At 42.3% G+C, this 24,104-nt stretch overlaps 1 protein-coding gene across 1 annotated transcript in view; it reads left to right on the forward strand.

Annotated features, from left to right (window-relative positions):
* Positions 1–24,104, forward strand: part of ALK (ALK receptor tyrosine kinase) — a 693,943-nt gene that overhangs the window by 213,453 nt on the left and 456,386 nt on the right. Inside the window, exon 3 of the mRNA XM_063289507.1 lies at positions 5,142–5,300. Coding sequence (XP_063145577.1) covers positions 5,142–5,300 — 159 coding nt within the window. The remainder of the gene's footprint in view (positions 1–5,141; positions 5,301–24,104) is intronic.

The raw sequence follows: 24,104 nt of genomic DNA on the forward strand, positions 1-24,104 counted from the left end.
AAATGTTAGAAAAAAATGTATGCTTGTTATGGCACATTTCAGCAGCTGTCCATAATCATCAGGAAGAAGTTATAAATCATGGTCAGCTTATACATTAGATTTGTGATATATATATATTTTTGAAGTGTTGGACATTGTGATCATGTAGGGGCCTTGAAGTGAGGGAGGGCAGATTTCAGTTGTGAGGAGGGAGAGTAGTATAGTGGGAGGAATTGGGTGGCCACTGTGGGGGTAAGGTGAATTGCAATTTATTGCTGGTCTCTGCTGCTGGCCCAACTGCCTTGTCCCTGGTTCCAGGAGTTTGGATGGCTGGTTATCTTGGTCTTAAAATTCTGGTGGTAATCATCAAATCGATTTCTAACAAAACCACATTCATCCATATTTTGATGATGGACAGGTCTATGGACTGGTATGGTGAAAAAACCTGGCTGGTTGAGGGTGGGAATGTAGCCCTCTTAGAGTTTACACCCCTGGGGGTTAGGTGCTTCAGCAGCTACAACACCATTGCTATGGAAAGGCAATTTAGGAATTACCAGAAGTCCTTTTGAGTTGACAAGGTGTTAATGTCTGTAGTTGGCATTGGGCTGTAAGGACCAGCTGGGGATCCTGCTTCTGTACCACTCACTTTGCTACCTGGCAGGATCTATCAGGCCCAGCCCAAGAATGACAAAGAATCAATCCAGCCAAACTTGGTTCTTTATTTGCTTATACCGTATAGACAGAATCTTGCCAGACTGAAGCTAGTCTACCTAACCTGAGGGGAAATAACATGGGAAGGCTCTAGGGCAGGGCTATTCTGAACCTCTTAGTCTTCCCACATTCCATTTCTGGACTGTGTTTTCTCTTATCTTGCTCCCCTCCTTGGAATGTGCTCCCTCCTTTCTGAGAACCAGCAGTGTTACTGAAGGCCATCACAGGATCACTTCCTGAGTTTCTGGGCCTAAACTTGGTTTTGGAATCTCCCTGATGGTTAATGTTGGATAATTTCAAACACCATTCCTGGGGATAGGGTCTGGGAAGAATCAGGAGTTCATGGCATCCATGGCAATGAACAGTATTAGAAGATTAAGTCAGATCAGCATTCTAGCCATTACCAAGTCAAAAGACTATAGGAATTAGTGGAAAATCTACAGAAATACATCAAGAAACAGAAGAAAAGTCTGTAAAGGTTCTAACCAAATCATGCCAGCAAATCTGGAGAATGACACAGTAGCCAACTGGAAGAAGCCAATCTAAATACCAATGAACGAGACTTAACAGAGTGTATGAACTGCCCTGTCCCAAGCTTGACACACACCCACATCTATACCCACAAAGGAGTACAGTCCAAAAGCTTTTCTTGGTTGTAGTAATTATAGCAGTGGCAGGCTGGGCATGTATGCAGACACACATACAGTCTCAAATAGTCCCCAAATCCCTTGGAAACTTACAAGCAAGATCCCAGTAAGCAAAAGTTCCAAGCAGCAGGCAGAAGCATCATCAGGGCACAGTCCAGAAGTTGTAGGGTCATTGTAGGTTGTCAGATGGTCTGGGTTCAAAAGCACAGAGTTTTCATAGGCAAGAGACAGGCACAACAGACAGAGGTTCCAATAAATGGAGTGGTTGTTCCTAACAAAGGATTGCTTGCTAGTGGTGGCTTTAAAATAGTACCCCATCAGGTGCAAGCAATCACTGGTGGGAACACCCTTGCTTCTCAAGAAGCCATATAGACCTCCTCTGTTCTGCCCTTCACTCAGCCCTATGTGCCTTAGGACTGGGAGGAGGTCCTAGATCAGACCCCTCATCTTCTGCTGCCACAGGCTCTGCAACCAAATCAGACCCAGGTGTTTCCCTGATGCTCTCTGAGGCAGGTTGCTGTTTCACATGGTCCTCTGAAGTAACCTCCTCCTCCTCAGACTGAGGACTCTGAGCTGGCCATTACACAAACTATTGTACAATATTTGTAATTTTTCATGCTAGCTAAATAATGCTTAGGATCATCCAACACAAATTAGAACCCTAGATGAAAAGGGAGGTGCCAGATATTCAAGCTGACTCTAGAACATGAGACATTATTGCTGATGCACTCTGGATAATTGAGAAAGCAAAGAATGCTGAAAAGAAGTAAATATGTGCATCATTGATTATAGAAAGGCTTGGGTCAAGCTGTGGAATGTGCTTAGAAAAATGGAATACCAGAACATCTCATTGTCCTCATGTGAAACCTATAGAAAGGTCAGGAAGCCACAATCTGGACAGAACATAGTGAAACAGACTGGATTCAGATTGGCAAAGGAGTGAGATAAGGCTGGATACTCTCCCTTTATTTATTCAACCTGTATGCTGCATAGATGTATATATATCTTGAGGGAAGCTATAATGGAAGAAGATGAGAATGGTTTTAAAACTGGAGGAAGAAACATAAATAACCTGCGCTATGCTGATGACCCTACTCTGATAGCCAAAAATGCAAAGGATTTGCAAGCTCTAGTAATAAAAGTCAAGGAGCACAATGAAAAAATGGGACAGAAATTAAATATAAAGAAGACCAAACTAATGACAACAGGTAGAACAACCAGCCTTAGAATTTATTTATTTATTTTATTTTATTTGTTTTATACATTTATTCACCGCCCATCTCTCCCCTACGGGGGAACTCTGGGTGGCTTACAATAAAATAAGAATTGAAAATGAAGTTATTAAAGTGGTGGATAGCTTCTGTTTTTTAGGATCAGCCATCAACAGTAAAGGAACAATCGGTCAAGAATTATGCTGCAGACTAGTAGGACAGCCTTGAAGGCCTTGGAAAAGGTATTCAGATGCTGTGATGGTACCTATGAAGATCAGAATCATGCAGGGAATGGTTTTCCCTGTAACACTCTATGGAAATAAAAGGACTCTGAAGAAGCAGGATAGAAAGAATATTGACACTTTTAAATTGTGGTGTTGGAAAAGGCTCCTGAGAATGCATGGATAACCAAGCAAAGAAACGAATGGATCACTGAACAAATCAATTTGGAATTCTCACTTGAGGCACAAATGAGCAGGCTTAATTTATCATACTTTGGACACATTGTGTGATGACATAGCCCTCTGGAAAAGTCTATAATACTATAATGTAGAGAATAAGAGGATGATTACCAGCAAGGTAGATGGACTCAGTTACAGCAGCAGTGGGTGCAATTTGGAAGACCTGAAGGACCAGGTTGGGGACAAATAGTTCTGGAGAAAGTTTATCTATGTGGTCACTAAGAGTTAACACCAATTTAATGCACATAATCAAACAAATTGTGATGCATGGTTCTTTGTTTTGATTTATTATGTTATCAATGATACCTATTTATCCTGTCTGTTTTTAATCCAAGTCATGGATTTGGGGAAATGGAAATCACTCATAGTTGGTTTGATTGGAGCAGTTTATAAGGCCTGAAGCCATTCAATCAATAAAATAACGTCATACAATCAAACATCATGCTATCTCTCAATATGTGGAATAAATTTCTGATTAGAAGAAAAAGTAAATGGTACAAAAAATAAAAAAGAACATTGGGGAATTCAGGCTATATTCTGTTATAAATTCAGTCTCAAACAGAGTAAGAACAGAGACAGAGCATAAGAGACACTTAATATCTTCAAGAACTGATTAGACTGAATGTTTGAAAGAGAAAGCAAGATTTCTCCTCTGTCCTCAACTCTGTGTTCCAGAAGTTAATTAACTTGGTGGGCACAGAGATTGTTTCAATAATCTGGATTTTCATAAGTAACCTACAACCCTCCCCATTTGTATGGGGAGAGAGGGAGAGGGAGAGGGAGAGAGAGAGAGAGAGAGGGAGACCATATGTATGTAGATGACAACATACAGACTTGCTACAAGCACAGAGCTGATGAGCACATGAACTTTGGGAGAGAGGACAAAGTGTGTTCAGCCTATGTAGTTCCTGGAAATATGAAAGGGGCTAATGTCTGTCCTTCTAAATATATCTTACAAATTTGTTTTCTGTAGCCACCTAGTATGAAGAAAAAACTAAGACACAGTCATGGAAAGTAATAGTATATGGGAAAGGAAAGAAGAAGGAAAAATGCAAAAAAGTTAATTTGTTTCACTCTTTTGTTATGCAGGTGACTTATCTGAATTAGATCACAGAAAGGACAGGGGTATTAACGTTAGGATTAAAAGGTATGTTGCCTCCAAGAGAAAGGGGTGAACATCATAAATGTAGACAGGCTAGAAAGAAAAATTAGATGTTTAATAGGGAAACTAACTGAAGTTTTAAAAATGTCTTGCCTGGTTTTGCTATTGTCAACTTCAATTATTTGGGTTAATTTTATCCCAGGACCAGAATAATAGATGTCAATGAAAACTTCAAAGGACACACTTTCTCCCCTCAGCCCCCAAACTCTGAATTTTCTGATCTAACTGAAGACTGAAAGCAAACATAACTGAATCACCAGAGAAAGAGAGAGATTGAGAGAGTGCCTATCTAAGAGCCTTCACCATTTCAAGGGAAAACCTACCGCATTCCTTTTGAGTAAACTTCCTCACTGGCAAAAGGAATAACATGCTGTGTTAAAATGAGTTTGTCCTGCATACTCTTTTATCTGTTACTCCTTTATTTGTTTATTTGGCCACCCGTCTCACACAAAGCGACTCTGGGAGGCTTACAATAAAACCCACCATCAAAAACATTAATTAAATTAAAATTAAAACAATTAAAACAGTAAACAAAGATAAAAACAAAACCACAAGCGGGAGAATTTACACATTTTTGTTCTTGTGCTGCTCTTTGTATTAGTCATGTCAATAAGAAGACAAACATGAGAAGAACTTCATAGGAGTGAGGTATTAAAATTACAAAACTATTCAACACTTATATTTTTGGCCACCTCCTCTTGCACTTAAAAAGCAAGGAAGAACCTTCCCTAAACTTTACTTCTAGTTAACCTTAAATATGTCCATTCTCAGTAGATGCTTAAATGGAATCATGGAGGGAAAAAACCACCATCATCTCTGTTTATATAGCATTGTTTCATAATGCAGAATGATCAAAAAACAAAGGAGGAAAGGAATATATCTCTTTGCTGTTGACAGATAATGATATATTCTGACTTATTATTTGCAAAATCTTAGAACATTCTCTTTCTACTTTCCTTTTTCCCCCCAGTTTTTGACTGCAATTTTGAATCACCCTGTGACCTAGAATATTTCCCACCAATGAGGGACGGCCATAACAGATTCTGGCACAGACTAGCTGCCAACGAACTCTCACAGCTTCATTTTCTGGATGGTCCAGATAGAGATTACTCTGAAGATTCTACAAAAGGTAAGAGCAACAAAATAAAAATCCATGTAAAACAAAACAGAAGAGTGGAAGTCTTTTGGTTTTGATCAGGTTAGTATTTCAGTTGCTTGGGAAGAAAAGGAAAGGAACTTTTGGTGACTTTACATTCTGTTTCTTAACAAATGTTGGTGTCAGTGCAATAAATCTGCTGTGAAAGCCTGCAAAAGACCCCTAAACTTGGGGCTTAATTTTAATGGAAGACAGGCGAACACTGAAATAAATAAATTAATTAAAATTAAAATGTAGAATAATAAGAATAACTGCATACAGCTTCATCCATTACATTTTAAATAAGTAGAAGTGCTCCTTATGCAATGTGATAATCTGTCAGGGTCAGTCTCGCTTCGCAATAAGACACAGACTCACTTAATGGGTATTAAGGATTTCTGGTTTATTGGAATGGTGGCTGACAGAACGAAAAATGGGAACGGGGTGTGTGGTGTGGAGGTGCCCATTTTATACCCTCTTGTATGGCCCCGGGCTCCTCCACCCTCTATTTCCCAATCCCTCTTGATGGGACCCTTGATTGCTGCATGGGCGTTTTCCCGGTGTCTTCTCTTGTCCTCTCGATTCTGGTGTGTCCTCCAGGGCATCAGGTGTGGCTTATCTCTGCTCATCTGATGTCCTTCTTTTCAGCTGTATATGGGTCCATGGGTGTGGGTGCTTTGGGTGCTTGTTTTAATCCCTGGTTTAATTATCTTCTTCCTCTATTCCTTGATGATCATGATCTACGTTGTGAGGCTCTTTGTGCCTTGCAACAAGGTCATGACATGCTGCCCCCCAAAGATGTCTTTATGGTGCTGGTTTCTCTGGGTATGCCTCGTGGAACTGTCTAGCTAGTTGTCTTGCCATGACATGTTGTGCCTGGACCCACTCTGGGTGTGGGAAATGTTTCCATTTAACGAGGTATTGCAGCTTACCTCTTTGCTTTCTTGAGTCCAGTATCTCTTGTACTTCAAAATGTTGTTGGTTGTCTATCATTACGGGTGGGGGCGGGGGTTCTTCCGTATGCCATTTGGATGTGCTTGTTGGTTTCAGTAGTGCGCAGTGGAATACTGGGTGGACCCGTCTCAAGTTGTGGGGCAGTTCCAGTTTGAAAGTAACTGAGTTGATTACCTGTGTGATTTTGAAGGGTCCAATGAATTTCGGTGCCAGTTTCTTTGAGGGTTGTGAGGTTTTTATGAACTTAGTGGAGAGGTAGACCCTATCTCCCACTTTGTAGTTCGGTGCCTCTGCCCTGTGGTTGTCCGCATATTTTTTGTACGTGGTTTGTGCGTCTGCTAGGGCCATTTGGATGATTGGCCAGGTTGTTGCCAGCTGTGCCGCCTAGTCATCTGGTGAGCAGGGTGGGGTCTCTGGTTGCAGCAGTTCTGGTATCGGTACAAAGTCCCTTCCGTAGACCACCTTAAATGGGGTGTGGCCAGTGCTCTGATGTACCGCATTATTATAGGCTACCTCTGCGAAAGGTAGTAGGTCTACCCAGTTGTCCTGTTGGTAGTTTATGAATGCCCTCAGGAACTGTTGAAGTGTTGAGTTTAGGATCTCTGTAGATCCGTCCGTGTGTGGATGCCATGCAGTGGACAGTGCTTGCTTAGTCCCGATTAGTTTTAAAACTTCCCGCCAAAACTTTGACGTGAACTGTGTGCCTCTGTCGGTCACCAACCTTCAGGGGGCGCCGTGGATCCTGCATATATGTGTTAGGAACAAGCGTGCCAGTTGTTGTGCGGAGGGGATGGTTGCACACGGGATGAAGTGTGCCTGCTTTGAGAAATAGTCTTTTACCACCCATATCACTGTTTTCCTTTGGCTGGGTGGGAGGTCCACAATAAAATCCATGGAAATTTCTTCCCATGGGCGGGAGGGGCTAGCTACTGGCTGTAGCAGCCCTTGGGGTTTCCTCCCTTTCCGTTTGGTGGTGGCACATGTGGGGCAGTTGGTCACATAAACTTTCACGTCTTTTCTCAGGTTTGGCCACCAAAATTGCCTCCTCGTTAGGTGAAGGGTTTTTACGAACCCAAAATGTCCCGCAGTCTTGTCATCATGTGATCTGTGTAAGATTTCCCCCCGCAGTGATTCTGGCACGTACAAGGCTTTCTCTTTCCAGGCAATGCTGTCCTTGACAGATACATGGTGTCGGTTGTTTTGCAACCATGTATCTGTTTGTAGTGCTTGTGTGAGTCTTTGTTGCCAGTTCGGTGAAATTGAACGCCGGCTCTGATCGTTCCCTGTCGTTCGTGCTGGCGTGCGCTGATTCCTTGTCTGGCTGCGCGTGACAGCTGGGCAGCCCAGCTGTTTCTCGGTCCATACTGTCCCCACGATGTCGGAGGCTTGCGTGTCGTCCTGTGGCCATCGGGAGAGGGCATCCGCCAGAAAGTTCTTCTTGCCCGGTATGAACTTCAGCGTGAAATTGAACCGGCTGAAGAACTGAGCCCAACGCACCTGCTTCGGGCTGAGCCGTTTTGGCGTGCTGAGTGCCTCCAGGTTCTTGTGGTCCGTCCAGACCTCGAAGGGGCAGGTGGCCCCTTCCAGCAGGTGCCTCCACGTTTCCAGAGCTGTCTTTACTGCGAACGCCTCCTTTTCCCATACATGCCATCTCCACTCTGTTTCGGAGAATTTGCGGGAAAGGTAGGCGCAGGGTTTTAGATGGTTGTCGGAGTCCTTTTGAAGCAGGATGGCTCCGATGGAAAAGTCGGAGGCATCTGCCTGCACCACAAAAGGCTTGGTGGGGTCGGGGTGTTGTAGTACTGGCTCAGCTGTAAAGAGGTTTTTTAGTCTCTCGAATGCCGTTTGACAATCAGCTGTCCAGTTTAGTAGCGCCCCCGGGTTTCTTGATTTGCGCGTGTCCCCCAAGCCCTTAGTCTTAAATAGGTTAGTTAGTGGTAAAATAATCTCTGCCAGCCTTGGGGTGAACCCCCTGTAAAAATTGGTGAATCCGAGGAGGCTTTGGAGTTGTCTCCTCATGCGTAGGCGCTCCCACGCCAGTATGGCTTGGACCTTGCTTGGGTCCATTTCTATTCCTTTAGCTGAAATCCTATACCCTAGATAGTCAATTTGTTTCTTGTGAAACTCGCACTTGGAGAGCTTGGCAAACAGCTCTGCCTTGTGGAGTTTCCTGAGCATTTCTTTTACCAAGCGTTCGTGCTCACGTTCCGTTTCCGTGTAGATTAATACATCGTCGAGGTAAACCAAAACCCCCTTAAAAAGGTGGTCATGCAGGACCTCATTAATTAACTGCATGAATACCCCCGGTGCTCCTGCCAGTCCGAATGGGAGCACCTTATATTGAAACGCCCCCAATGGGCAGTTGAAAGCAGTTTTCCACTCATCCCCCTCCCGTATCCGTATACGGTAATAGGCTTCCCTTATGTTCAGTTTAGAGAATACCTTACCCTTTGCCAGGTGGGACAAGATGTCCTTTATTAAGGGTAGGGGGTATTTATTTGAAATGCTTGCTGCGTTTAATCCACGGTAATCTGTACAGAGCCACAGTGACCTGTCCTTTTTCTCACGAAAGAGGACTGGCGCTCCCACCAGAGAGTTTGCAGGCTCGATAAAACCTCTTACCAAGTTTTTGTCCACAAAGTCCCTTAATGCTGCCAGCTCCCGCTGGGTCATGGCATATATTTTGGGTTTGGGTAGGGGTACCCCCGGGACCAGTTCAATGGTACAGTCCGTTTTCCTGTGGGAGGGGAGTTTGTCTGCCTCTTTCTCGCCGAAGACGTCGGCGAAGTCCGCGTATTTGGTTGGCGGTCCCTCTGGTAGTGCCGTCTCTCTGTGTTCTGCAGTCGTCATTGCCCCCCCCCCCATGGCCGCTCGGGGGACCCTGTTCCCTGAAGGTGCTTGATAACGCCCGTCAGCAAACTTAATCTCTCTGGTTTTCCAGTTGATGACTGGGTTTTGCTGCATGAGCCATGGGATCCCTAGTATGAGTAGGGGTTGCCCCACCGGTGCCACAATGAAAGCCAATTTTTCCTCGTGGCTGCCGAGCCTTAGCACGGTTTCTCCGGTGTATTGGGTGACCGGGCCCCCTCCCGCTGCAGATCCGTCGAGCTGCATGAACACCAAATGGTGCTGAAGTGGATAGCAGCGGAGGTTAAGCGCAGCTGCCAGGTCTGGGTGCATTAGGCTTTTGGAGCAGCCAGAGTCAATTAGTGCCCAGACCTTTTCAGTCTTATCCCCATGGGTGAGGGTGACACGGACGTAGAGGGTGGGGCATTCCTCACTCACCCCTTTGTCGTTGCGCCTGTCACTGTTCTCCACCTGTCCTTCGGCGCCCCTTAGGCCAGGTGGTTGTCGTTTCCTGTCGGCTCGTCGGGATTGCTTCCCTCCTCCTCTGAGCTGTAGGGGAAGTGTCTGGCTCGGTACTCCCCCTTCGCTGCTGGTCGCTTTCTTGGCAGTGGGGTTGGTGCAGTTGGTTCCCTCCTCGTGCTCTCTCTGGGTGTCGCTTTGGGGCATGCTGCTGCCTTATGGTCTTCCTTGCTGCATGTGAAGTACTGCCCTTTGGCGAAGCGCCGGTCCCGTTCCTCCTTCCATGGTTGGGGTCTCGCCTTCCCCTGCCTTGCAGCTCTGCATGGGGGTCTCGCTGCCTCCATCTGCTGCGCTTCCTTCTTGGCGTGGAGGAACGTGTCGTGGGCGTCCTCTGCTTCCCCCACCAGCCGGATCCATTCAGTCAGGGAGTTGGGATTGTTGCGGCAGAGTGCCCACCAGAGAACGTTTAAGTTAAGTCCTTGTTTGAATTTCTCAATCAGAGTTGATTGAGACCAGGTGTCCACTTTTCCGGCTAGGGCTTGAAACTCCATGGCATACTCTGCCACAGAGCGCTGGCTTTGTCTGAGTGTTTTCAGCACCCTTTTAGCTCTTTCTTGCTCCAGGGGTCCCCTGAAGTGCAGCTCCAGTGTCTGCAGGAATTCTGTGCTGTCCTGCAGCGCCCGGGCGCCTGATTGGTACAGCTGGACATACCAATCGGCAGCCTGACCTTTTAGCTTTATGGCCAGGGCATTCACTTTGCCCCTTTCAGTTCTGAAGCAGGGACCCCATTCCTCGAGGTAATACCTCGCGTTCGTCAGGAAAAATGAGAGTTTGGAGGGGTCCCCATCAAACTTTATGCCAAAGTCCTTGGCAGCCATTCTGGTTTGGCTCCTGGTCTCCTCTGGGCCGTGCAGCGTGCTCCACGGGGGCTGATGTGGGTCGGATTTCTTCCGTCCTCTTGCGGTATCCGTGTCTCTCTCTGGGTCTCCTCGCAAGTCAGTCGACCCGTCGCCCGGGTGGGGGGGGCGGGACGTTCTCCATCGGGTGGGCTCCTGGGGCCGGGCTCTGCTGTCGCCGCCGCCGTACGCCGGGTCATCTCTCTGCCTCTCGTCCGAGTGCGCCTCCAGTCGTCGGGTGGGCTCCTGGGATCAGGCTCCACCGCCGCCGCTGCCGCCGAGGTCGTCCCGCCATCTCTCGTCTGGGTGCGCCTCCGATCGGCGGGTGGGCTCCTGGGATCGGGCTCCGCCGTAGTCGCCACCGTCCGCTGGGTATCCGCTCTGTCTCTCATCCAGGTGCGCCTCCGGTCGTTGGGTGGGCTCCTTGGGCCGGGCTCCGCCGTCGCCTCCACCGCGCTCGCCCCACCATCTCTCCTTCGGGTGTGCCTTCGTGCTGCTGCCGCCGAGGGGTCCCTGCGCTGCCATCAGCTGTTGTAGCATCAGCCGTATCGCCTGCACCCCCTCCTCCAGCGCGTCGAGCCTCGCCGCCATCTGCAGACTCCCACTGGTGCGCTCGCTATTCTGCTTGCCCTCGCCGTTGGCCGTCGTGGAGGACGGACCTTCCCTTGGTCCCTCCGGGGTGCCAGGCACTTCCTCGGCTCCGTGCACCCTGGGTGGCGGTTCGTCTCGCACTTCCTCCAGGGTCGCCTGCAAGCCTGGAGAGGGTCCCCTCATCTCGCCCCCAGTGGCCCGCGGTCTCCGGGGCACCGGGGTGGTTCCCTCCCCCTCCGCTTCCCCCGAGCTGGATCCCATACTTACCGGGGTGTTACACCGCCTGGACCTCAGCCACATCCCGCCCGAGGGGAGCGGGGCTTCGTCGCCGGGTGCCGAAGGGTTGTGCTGCCTCGCTCTGTGGGTTTCCATACCTAGCTGGGTCCCTCACAAGCTTGTTGGATAGGTGCTAGGTAAAAAAATTTTGGGGGGTTCCCGTTTTTATGTCAGGGTCAGTCTCGCTTCGCAATAAGACACAGACTCACTTAATGGGTATTAAGGATTTCTGGTTTATTGGAATGGTGGCTGACAGAACAAAAAACGGGAACGAGGTGTGTGGTGTGGAGGTGCCCATTTTATACCCTCTTGTATGGCCCCGGGCTCCTCCACCCTCTATTGTCCCAATCCCTCTTGATGGGACCCTTGATTGCTGCATGGGCGTCTTCCCGGTGTCTTCTCTTGTCCTCTCGATTCTGGTGTGTCCTCCAGGGCATCAGGTGCGGCTTATCTCTGCTCATCCGATGTCCTTCTTTTCAGCTGTATATGGGTCCATGGGTGTGGGTGCTTTGGGTGCTTGTTTTAATCCCTGGTTTAATTATCTTCTTCCTCTATTCCTTGATGATCATGATCTATGTTGTGAGGCTCTTTGTGCCTTGCAATGAGGTCATGACATAATCCACCTAAACCACAGTTATTTCAGTTATAGTGAGTTTGGACAATCTCTCAACAAACTGATTTTATTATATGCGAATGTAGTTATTGCTGGAATCTTGCAGATGGGACAAAGCATGGCAAAATTAAGTAAGCAGGCTTTCATAGGATAATTGCAATAATCAAACACCATGAAAATTTGAATTTCCCACAACATTATTTTGCTATCAGAAATCTTTTTTTTCCTCCTAAAACATCTTAAAGATTCCAGATCAACAGCTGATTATGAAATAACAATTCCAGTTCTGGAAGCATGCATATTCTGAATTCTAGAAGATGCATTCAAGGTTCTTCCAAATTTAACCATCATCTTAATTGCCACTTTAGACAAGGGGAATTGCTGCCCCATGGTTGTTGGACTTGCATGTGTCGTCCCATTTACACAGCCCTATGTGAACTCAATTTCTTTCTTTATTATCTGGCTTAATTGCCATCACCTCAGGAACTAAAGACTGGATAACAAACAATAAACTCCCTTGAAGAATTCTCTTACTTTTCAGGGCTGGCAAAACTCATCTTTCTCAGCCACCACTCTGTTTTTTGTAACATATGTATAACAATCATGTACCTGGCATGTCTTGGCAGTACAAGTTTTTAAAATGTTTTAAAACTGTCTTTGCTCCTGGCTCCTACCATCATACCTACATCAAAAATCTGTCTTTCTGAATTGTTTTGTTTTGTTTTAATTTTAAGATAAAGGAAACAGTCACTTCCCTTCAGGAGGAAAAGAAATCCTTCTTCAAATTTCTGTTGTTAGGACTGTTCATGAATTAAAAACAATGAAAAGCAGAAATGGGTTTTTCTTACAAAATAGACAAACTACACAATTTTGTTGTATCCCCAGTTCTATAAAGGTTAGAGAGTAGCTCTTTTCTTCTGTAATGAAAGCTAGGATTTTGGAGATTTACTGCTCACTGGTGGAGGCCCTGAAGACAGCAGAGTCAAAGGTTCTTCTTGTAAACATTTCAGTAGAAATGGTGACTTCAAAATACTGTCTGAAAAGAGAAATATTTTATTGAAAATACGTTGTGCAAACTCAGATCAACCAAACTGAGAGTTTGCCATTAATAATTCTTACCCAGTGAAGTGAACTCTGACAGTGTTCCTTCAACTGAACTCCAGTCTTATGATCCAGCAAGAGCTGTTTCCTTTTGTGCCTTTTAAAAATTACTTGGAATTTTTGCTCCTTCACCTACCACTTCCAATTCAATTTTAAATCATTTTTATTGCAACTATTTGGCAGAGAACCCTTATGTGTGGCCTCCTTTAATCTGGAATTATCAAGCACTGCAATTTCTACCCATACTGCTTGCTTCCTGGAAATATGATTCCAATTAGATGCCTCCCATTTAACTTTCATTCATAGATTGTGAATAAAAGATGTAAGTAAGTAGGGCATGGAGCTACCCTGGGAAAGCATCTTTGGTTGCATCTACAACTGGGTGACTTACAACATAGGCATTGTCAATGAATCAAGCAGTATCTGTAGTTATGAAGATTTTAATAGAAAGGGTTATTTAAATTTCCAGGTTAAAGTTCTTATAGCATAAACAAGGTTAGAGAGCTCTTTCTTTCATGAAATTTAATGAATTCTCACAAAATGTGATTCTTCTGAACAGCATTCTCTTGGGTCTTAATTTGTACCTCAGGTTCTCAGCTCTGAATTTGTATTTGGTATGAGATACAAGAGACTACCCCTTCAGACTGCGGAGTGTATTTCTTTTATTGCTGGATGAATTAAAAATGTCTAAGTAATAACTCTCCTGAATTCATTGATGGTAATCTTCAAAAGAAAGAAAAGGAGGGAGGGAAGGAAGGAGGGAAGGCAAGCTGGTGACTAAAAGTCCATTAAATAACACATGCAACCAAACTCTTGCTTATAGGCATCTGTATCTCAACTTTTGGCAGTTACGCCTAGGACAACAATCTTTTGTGGTTCTTCCAACCATACTGAGTAAATTAATTCCAGTTACAAGGACTGAACAGGATCTTGTATCACTTCCACATGTCTCAGTAAAAGGAATGAACTACTGCATCAAAGGCCACTAGGAGGTTGAGGAAAATCAACTGGGAAGCGCTCCTCAGTCTGCTTCTGATTAAGGTCATCAGGACATGGCAGGTGGACATGTAAAGGGGACCAGTGTGCCCATGGACACCTTCCTTGATACCTGCCAGGATCTTTATCCTACTTGAGGTTTGTTTATATAAAAGAAACTAGCACACTATTAAACAAAATGCCAGATTGTACCATTTGATCGTCATTAAGTGACTCTGGGCCACTCATTCTCTTTCAGCCCAATTCTCTTCAGAGATTTCTTGAGGTAGGAGAGAATGGAAATATCCCATGAATAATATATTGAGTTTCCTGGGAAAAGTAATGTATAAAAATATAAATAAATATGCAGCTTGAAAGTGAAAATGAAAAAGTCTGGCATTCCAGGAAAGAGGGGAAATAATTTAGTATATTTGATCCTTCCACCCCCACCCCCCACCATTATGAACACCACTTCTGCTTTGTTTCTCTGGATACTGGTTGCATATTCACTTTGCCCCTTAAATTATTCACTCATCTGCAATGTCACATATGCCCTGGCAGTTTGTTTCTGCAGGCCCCATCTGTAATCCTGGAATTAAGCCAAAAGAAAAAAAAAGTTCATGATCTCAGAGAATCTCTCCCCTCATCTGAGATCATCGTCAGAGCTTCTTCACATAAAGAACCACTGTGGGGTAAGGAGAATTGGAATTGCTATAAATTGTTGACTTTGCTTATTCCCTGAAAGAAGTAACTTGTTTGCTTATTTTGTTTGGCCTCCTGATGGTTTAGCACATGTTTAAGTACTATTTTTTCTAATGCCGTCCTGAATCTTATATTCCCAACTGGTTATTCTGCTACCTGTCTTTATTAATTTATAGCTCCAGGTATTTTGTGTGGAATTTTTTGATGGTTGGAAATGTCCTGTGTTAAAATATCTAGATGCATACAAACAAATCCCAGAAACTCATTATAATTTCTGTTCCACTTGCAGAGTGATTGTGAAGCAGATGATAAAATGTATCTTTAACCACTTTAAATGTATTCAGAGAAATTATAGATGATTTCATTTGGTTCCAAAGCTGAACTTCGGAAAGAAATTCTCCAGATTTACTGTACTCCTCCTAGGAGTCATTAGAACTATCAGTTTAATTAATAATAGATTCCTTTTTTTTTTTTTCTGAGCATTAAATTCACTTTGGTCCAATTCTACAATGGCCAGGATTATTTTTTAAAAAGAACAAATATGCCAATGCACTTTCATATAACTTTCCATAATATACAGTTTTGTAAGTTTTTAATGTATATATTTTTACAAGGAAATTGGTTTATTAAATTTATATACCTTCCATCTCACTATAAAAGTGAATTTTAGTTATGATAGTGCTTTTTGTATATTATTTTTATAAATAAATATGTGTGTTTTGTACATTTCTTGTTGCAACTAACAGATCAACATTTGGTTGATTCAGAAAAAAAAAAGCAGACCCTGCATCTGCGGGAAAAATGCTAGGAAAAAAAAAAGTATTTTGTACATTTCCTCCTAATATTTGGGTTTCAGGTCCTAGATCAACTGCAAGGCAAGGCAAGGCAAGGGACGGCAAGGCAAGGCAAGGCAAGGCAAGGGACAGCAAGGGACAGCAAGGGACGGCAAGGCAAGGCAAGGCAAGGCAAGGCAAGGGAAGAAAGTGGTGGTGATCTTTGAAGATGGTTTTGCTATGATCTGGGCCTAATTTAGAATAATTGCCTGTATGCTAATTTAGGTTCTAGGGACAGGTTGGGGCTTCTGCTTATGTATTAATATGAAAAAGTGCTATAAAAAACACCACATTAGAGGTAGAATATTACAAGTATGGGATACACACACACACACACCACAACACACACAAGAGGAACAAGTCCAGGCTTCTATATTCTGGCTTCAGTATTTAATCTATATTTTCATGAAGAAGAATATGCTAAAAAATTGGATCAAAGGAGATAAAACTCTTACAACTTACAATAAACTATCAGTAAAACCACAATGACATTATTTAAAACTCTCTCCTTAGAATGGCTAGAAATGTCTTCATGGTTTCAATATCCACAAAAGAGCAGTGTTATCCAGAAGGAATTACAAAAACAAGATGGTAAACTCAAAGACTTGACTGAATTAATCAGTGTTGAAATTCTCCTGGTTAGTTGTTCTGATGGATTTTATCCCCATGGCCTGGAGACAGGGTCCAGAAAGATTCAGGATTTCTTGGCTTCCATGAGCATGTGCCAAGTAGTCTGGGGCCTGACTTATGCACATAAACCTCATTGTTCTGCTTTGGAGCAGTTGTTGGATGGTGTGACAGAAGATATTTCTTTCAGTCTTTTACCATGGTCAGATCACTTCCTGATATAGAAGAGATCAGTTGCTACTTGGCGCTTCTACCTTCTGGGCAGGAGGGGGGGCACTGATTTAGGTAGTCCATCCAAGGTGACTGATAGATCCAGGTACATTCCAGAGGATGCTTGGAGATTTTCCCAGCAACTTAGCAGGCATTTCCATTGGACTCCTGGTCAAATGGTGGAGATAGAAGAGGACTAGGATGTTCAATGGGATTGTTCCCATGTGGTCTCCCAGTGCAGATTCTGAGGTGCTGTGTGGAATATAAAGATACTTTGGGAGATGTAGTGGCAGAAGTAATATCTACACCACTACTTCTGCTGGTGTAGGAAGACTAAACATGAATTTGAGCCAGTACTGGTTAAAACTCATGTTTTAACCCATACCAGGTGATTAAAGTAACAAAGCATTTGCATTTCTCTGTCCTAATGTCAGGAAGTTGTCATCTGGAAGCCTTGTTTAAAGTTATTCCTTCCTTCTAGGGAACGATGAGAGATAAGGTCAACATTTTGAGATAAACCTGCTCAAATTCACCATCTTGACTCTTCATAGGTGGGATCTGAAATGATAACTCAGGCAACATCATATAGCATTATCTGGGATTTTCAGCTTGCCAGTTCTGATGAAATAGAAAGGATTTTCTAGCATGAGTGTTCCATCTGTGGATGAAATCCATGCCTTTTCCAGCTCCTCTGAATAGCCTGCTTGGGGGGCAGGGGTGGTAGTGAGTAGTTGGATCTGAGAAGTAGTCAACATCTCCTTGGGGTAGAGGCTTGTGCCAAATGCCAAAGGCCTCTGGAGAAGCCTTCCCTGGATGCAGATACTTTAGATAACTATTGCCTGTTGCCATCTTTCCTTTTGGGAGAAAAGGATTAAAATGACATTGGTTACTCTACTGGATGACTTTTGTTGGGACCTGGTTTGGAGAACTGAATCCCTCTTGATCCTTCTTGACCTGATGTCATTTATCATGGTATCCTTCTGGATTGCCTACAAGGATTGGGGATTGGAGGGACTCTGTGAAGGCCTGTATGAGGGATTGGCGGGACTCTGTTTCTTTCTAAGTAGATATTTGCTGTGGAGGAGAGAGGAAAAGTTAGTTTAGTGGACTAACTTGATGTTAGTTCATTGATCCGTTATGGAGTTCTACAGGGATCAATTCTCTTCCTACATTTTAAGATCTACACAAGTCTGCTGGGGGATGCTATCAACTGGAATAGAGTAAAGTACCCTGTACCCTGTACCCTGTAGAGTATCAGTATGCTGCTGAAACCTGATATAGCTATGCTGGGCTGGAGTCAGCCCCACTAAGTAGATCAGACCATGAAATCAACTCCACAGAATGTCTAAAGTTACTTTTATTGAATTAGACTATATGGTAATAACAGAATCTTGCAAGTCTGATTGTGCTATACCTCCTCCTCCTTCCTATAGTTCAGTGTTTTCAATAAGTCTCTGCCTAAGCTACTTCTGAATGTTATCTGGACATTCTAGACTTCAAAACAAACAAAAATGCTTTAGCCCCTTTTGTTTAGGCTACAGAGCCTGTATATTTCCATCAAGATAATCTTTCATACTCTCTACAACTGGGCTGGGCTGGATATGCTGTGGATTCTTGAATTGGTGCCTGAAAACTGTGGGGACCTGGATGGGATGAACCAAGCTAGACCCATTCTGCTGGACTGGATTGGATGGGTAGAAACAACTGGGAAAAGATGGTCCCTCAGGTAACCCGGTCCCAAGCCATGAAGGGCTTTAAAGGTGATAACCAACACCTTGAATTGCACCAGCAATATATAAGGGCCAACCCATAAAGATTACTCAGAAACTGCAGCAGCCCAAAGATTGGTGGGAAAAAGTGATTACAGATAGTCCGCATTTAGCAATTGCCTCATTTAGCAATCATTCGCAGTCACGACAGTGATGAAAAAGTAACTTTATGACCAATCCTTGCATTTATGACCTTCACAGGTCTGTAAAGCAAAGGAAAGCTGAAGTAAGATCATAAGTGTAGTCACGGTTTCACTCAGCAACCGTTTTGCTTAATGACCAAGTTACCAGTCCCAATTGTGGTCCCTAAATGAAGACTATCTGTACACCCATGTAATATCTATATGGTGCTGTAGAGGGCATAGGGATGGGCCTTGAAGGACAGGAGGAAGAGCCGCTACCAAGGCAATTATCAGTTGGAAGGGCTTGAGCCCAGGCCAAGAAAATAGCCCGTAAAATCATCTGAGACAAGCCGTTTCCTAGTTCACGAAAATAAAGTGAATAACATTCAGATTTGCAAAATTCTGTTACTACAGCTGTTACAATAAAAGTAGTCCTGACCTATATGGCATTGGTTTATTAGTCTGGTCTACCTTGTTGGGGTGACAGGTGCTATCAGCCCACTAGGTAGACCAGACCAGGAAATCAACTCCACCAGAATGCTTGTTGTTTATTCGTTTAGTCGCTTCCGACTCTTCGTGACTTCATGGACCAGCCCACGCCAGAGCTTCCTGTCGGTCGTCAACATCCCCAGCTCCCCCAGGGAGATTGGCTATAATAACAGAATCTTGGAAGTCTGATTATGCTGTGTTTCTTTCTCCTCCTTATAGGACAGAAAGTCAGGGAGGTCTCTTCCAAATGCGATCTCATAGTTCTGGATTGCAAAAATGCTTCAGCTCCTTTTGCCTCAGTACTGGTTCCTGCATATCTCCATCAAGATCACCTTCCTTACTCTCTACAGGTGCATGATGCATTGGCTTCCAATAGGATTTCTTGATTGTAACCTATGAAGCCCTACAAGGCTTGGATCATAGGTTTTTGCGTGATCACCTACTCCAAGTAGAAATGACCTTTCCAGAAAGCTTCTCCTGGCTGAGTGTGCTGAGTGTCTTCAGCTTTTGTGAGGTGAGACTGTTTGGAACCAAGAGGCAATCTTTCTCTGTGGTGTCTTTCCCTTGTGGAATAGCCAACTCCCTAAGGTTAGATTGGTGCCAACTTTGGCATCCTTCTGCATGAATGGATCAGAAGGGAGATCTGATTTAATGGATTTTTTCTGTAGGGTTTTTTAATCCAATGTCTCTCAAGTTTGGGATGGGGACCTGGGATTATTGCTTCCATTCTATTATATTGTTGATTGATTTTATTTTCTGCTTTAACCGATTTGATTTTTTTTTTTGCTTTTACTTTTTGTAAACCACCATGAGTCACAAGATTCAGTGATCTATAAATTCAGTAAGATAGATAGATAGATAGATAGATAGATAGATAGATAGATAGATAGATAGATAGATAGATAGATAGATAGATATGCATTTTAGCATATTTCTTTGAAAACTTCAGTACAAAATTTGGAAAGTATATTTCAATCTAAGTGTTGTCTTGGGAAGTGTGAATAATTAGGTAATTAAAATGTAAATCAAACTAATTTCTCTTCCATCCCACCTCTGCCATGTATGCAGATCAGTGTTGCCATTTTCACTAACTGAAAAAGTTCCCAAAGCTTTTTCTCCAAACAGTGGCTATCCTTTCATCTGAGGGATATGTATCTCCTGTTAGCTTTTTAATTAGATTGTGAGGGTTAGTCCCCCATATCAGAAGGTAAAGTAAAATATAAAGAAGAGCATGGTTTGCTGTTCAAATGTTTCCTTTTTGTTTCTTTAACTACTGAGATATAAAGGTCACAGGACCGAATGTACTTGGCAGAGAGAATATTAGCATTCAGAGACAATGACTTATTGGACTGCAAATGCTTACTGACTTTAATTTATGATCCTTTTGACAGAGAGAGATGAGGGAAACCCTACAGGATAATATAGTGATAATCCTGAACAAAATATTATATATTCACCCAACCAGAGAGGATAAATCAAGCTGTGTGCTCACAAGAAAATAAGCAGCAAAGAAGAATCAAGCTTTCTAGCATGAATACAATGAGAAATAGCCGAATAGATAAAAGTATACACAGAGATTAAGAAAGCTCATGTCGCGTAAGCTTCATTGATCTCATTGACTACAAAGGAAAGAAATACTACCAAAGTTTCTCTCAGTTGTCACATTTTGGAGGGTCGTCGTATATTTTGATAGCACTCTCAAGACTATTCTTTCGTTCCTATGTAGAAAGAGATGTGAGTTGCCCAGATAAGCAATGGATGACATTGCCATCTACCTACCTAGGTGTATTTACAAACAATATTCATTATTCAGACTGAAAAAGTCTTTTAGTGATTTCTTCATGGTCTCAAGGGCCATTAAAAGTTCAAGACAAAAACAAGGAGGTCCATAAAAATTCAGAAAACTTTGTTGTATTTTTGTGTAGGTGATATAAAAAAGTATGATCCAAATATCATACAGTATACTTCCTGTATCAATATACTTGGAGTTATTTGAATTTAATTTGTTGATTGAGCTGTTTCCCTTTTTTTTTCCCTAGTAGGACAGTTTTTAAAATTGCCATTCATATAGGGATTGAAGTTTTTTTCTCCCAAAGTACAATCAATGGATGATGTGTGATTAGATTTTATCCCACACAAGAAATTCAAAAATGCAAAAAATACTTTTCATCTTCTCTGCATTTTATTCTCATTCCACAGAAAAGGACAAATGAACTGAATAAAATGCATAGAATTAGCATGGCTTTTTGTTACTTGTCAAAGTTTTCAGAAAGAGAAGAGTTGAATAGATTGTTGTAAACATAAGGGACTGGATTCTGTCTCATAATGTCTCCTGTTCAAAATGAACAATTCTTCCAGCTGTACAGTATATCATCATGGATTTATATTCTAACTTTTATCAGTACAGCAAAAAATAAAAAAGCTACCCAGAGAGAAATATGGAGATGCAGAATATCTGAAAGAAAGATAAAAGGATATTTGATATCCCAGCAGGGACAGAGCAAAGGTGTTAACATAGGAACAGTGCATTTGACTGTCAGTACTGATATACAGTAATTACAGAGTAGCATAGATAAAATATTTGCAATAGAGATTGTTTAGGGGCATTAGCTTAATCAGTACAACACTTCAAGCATTTCTGGGTAGTACTTGTTCTCAATCATTACCTTTTTCCAAAAAGGAAACATTTCTTTCTCATAGATTAATGTATTGCAGATAACATGTACACACTGCAGTAGGCTTGTATATATTTCATAGGCATCCATGGACAGGACAAGGGGAGCAAATTATGAAATGTGTTGCAAGTACAAAAGGTGCTGGCCTTCGAGGTAGGCCAGGTCAAGGAAACAGACCCCACGAAGACTAAAGAAACTCTACTTTATTACTTCAGTATATAATAATAGGAACTTGAAAGCCAGGCAGATTTTTTTCTTTCCCTCCCTCCCCTTGCTCTTATACCAAACAGAATCAAGGCAAGGCAATTCTGAGCTGCTTTCTCACTCCTTCCTCCCTTCCCCTGCTAATTCCTTCAAGCCCATCCCCATACTCTGATACAAAAGGCTGGGAGTTTGATGATGTGATGCATGTTTTGTCATTTTTTTTCCATCATCAAGGTATGTAGAAATTGTCTGGTAAATGTATTCCCTATATTTTGTTGCTTAAATGATTACTGTAGAATTCTTCTGAACAATTTTTTTGTGTGAAAAACATGATGAAAACAAATGTAGGCTATTTTAAGAAAATACAGATAACAGCTTTTGATTGGTTTCCATGGATTGCTAGAAAATTATGCAATCAATGGGGCAAATAAAGGTAGAAGCAAAATAATATTTTACCCCATCTCATCAGCACCACAAATTGCAGCCCTTTTATTTTCTCTTATAAAAAGACAGTAATTGCCATAATATTTGGGTCACAGTTTCTGTGTAGACAGTTTTTGTCCAATCTGAACTATATTTCAAACTTGTAGTCTTCAAAACTTCTCTTGTAGAATTCAATGAAAACTAGTAGGAACTTTTTGGAATGTTAAAGGTATTGCAATTTGAGGTTAAAGCCTACAACCAATCCAAGATGAGAGTACTGTTAGGGGGAGGAGGAGAAGTTTCATGTCTAATAATTATAGTTTAATAAAATGCTATTTTTCCACAGAAATTCCTGTCCATAAAATCTGAAATATAAGCATTGCAGAGTTCCTACCAATACCAGGGCTTAGAAGTTCAGATTCACTATCTATTGGTAGGGCAGAGGAGTTTCCATCAGGACAAGTTCAGCTAAAGTTTGACAACACTGAAAAGGTGTTGGGCAGAAGGATCCAGTCAACAATGGAAAGCTGTTGAAATTGAAAAGTAACTTACAATTTCCTGCAAGGCTGAAACTTTCTATTTATATTTATATTCTGTTCATTTTACTATACTTGATCATGTAAGACAGCTTTCTACAACATCTCTTCCATCTATAGACTCTTATGCCCCTCCTAGACCTGCTGCCCCACCCCACAAAGAGCTCTCTATTGAGGCAAAGTACTCCTTCAAACCTTTGAACAGTACTGCTCCTTAATTATATAAGGTCAAGAACATCATGTTCACCCCATGAGCATTTCACCAAAATTGACTTTCCTTTTGAAAAAAAAAAAAGTATTCAAAGCTAATTCTCTTTCATCAGTCAGAATTATTATTATTATTATTGTTGTTGTTGTTGTTATTCTGTGCTGTAGTCCATGGAACACAAAACATGTATTTCTGAATATTCTGATACCTGCATGGAAAGTTAGTGGGGAAGTATGCTATTTTTAAGCCACTATAAAAGATATATTGCTCCTAAGTAATTGTTTACAGCCTGTACAGAAAGATAAATAGGAAGTGCATCTTGAAACCATAGTATGGTTATAAAACCCTTAAAGTTAAAATATCCTCAGGGGAACTGGGAAGATTCAAGAGCTGACATCATAAGGCAGGCAGCTTTCTAATTTAAGAAAATGGGACCAAAACCATCCCAACATTTAATTTTGGGCTTTAATTTTTTTAAGAGCAGAAAATGATTACATTAGCTTTAATGTAGTTAAAGTGACCCATAAGAGGGCCTGCAGCTAATGACAACAAACTGTTTTAGCATAATCAAGGCATACGCGTAGGTCTCTTTGGAAATCTTTATATTATATTTTGCTTTAATTCATGAATTGCATGTGGTGTTCTGTATCATTTTCATGGGTTCTTAAGGGCTATAATTATCACAGTGATTATGTTTTACAAATAGCACTGGCTGGTCTTGTTTAATAAAGCTAATTGGACTTATATTTAGGCAGAGGGCCAAACTTCAGTTTTATTCATTTGACATTGTTAAACCAGTCTACTCTGGTGAGTTGTTCATTTCATTCACTAGGATTAGATTGTGATGATTGTGCTAAATAACAGAATGATTCACAAAGATCAAAGTGAACCAAGTAATTAGAAACTAAAGCTGGTACTTTAAGAAGCAAAGTCCATGATCAGCAATGACATTGTACAATGTCACACAAAAAGTTCTAATGATTAATGAAACCATGACAATGTTGGGTATCTTTCCTGATCTCTGAGACTTCTTCTCCAGTTAGACATGGATCTGAAAATTCAAGAAAAAATGTAGGTGGATGGAGGCTAAGCTGTAAGCAAACACATTTTGTGACTTCACATGTTCAGCTTCAATCTGCAAGTCCTGGTATTTCGTAATTTTTTCCAATTGCTTTTCCTCAATCCTAGCATTACCTGGTATAGCAACATCAGTGAACCAGACTTTCTTCTTTTCAATAACTGTTATATCAGGCATATTATCAACAAAGTGCCTGTCTGTCTGGATTTT

The sequence above is a fragment of the Candoia aspera genome, chromosome 1 (genome assembly GCF_035149785.1).
Source record: "Candoia aspera isolate rCanAsp1 chromosome 1, rCanAsp1.hap2, whole genome shotgun sequence".
NCBI classification, from domain to species: Eukaryota; Metazoa; Chordata; class Lepidosauria; order Squamata; family Boidae; genus Candoia; species Candoia aspera.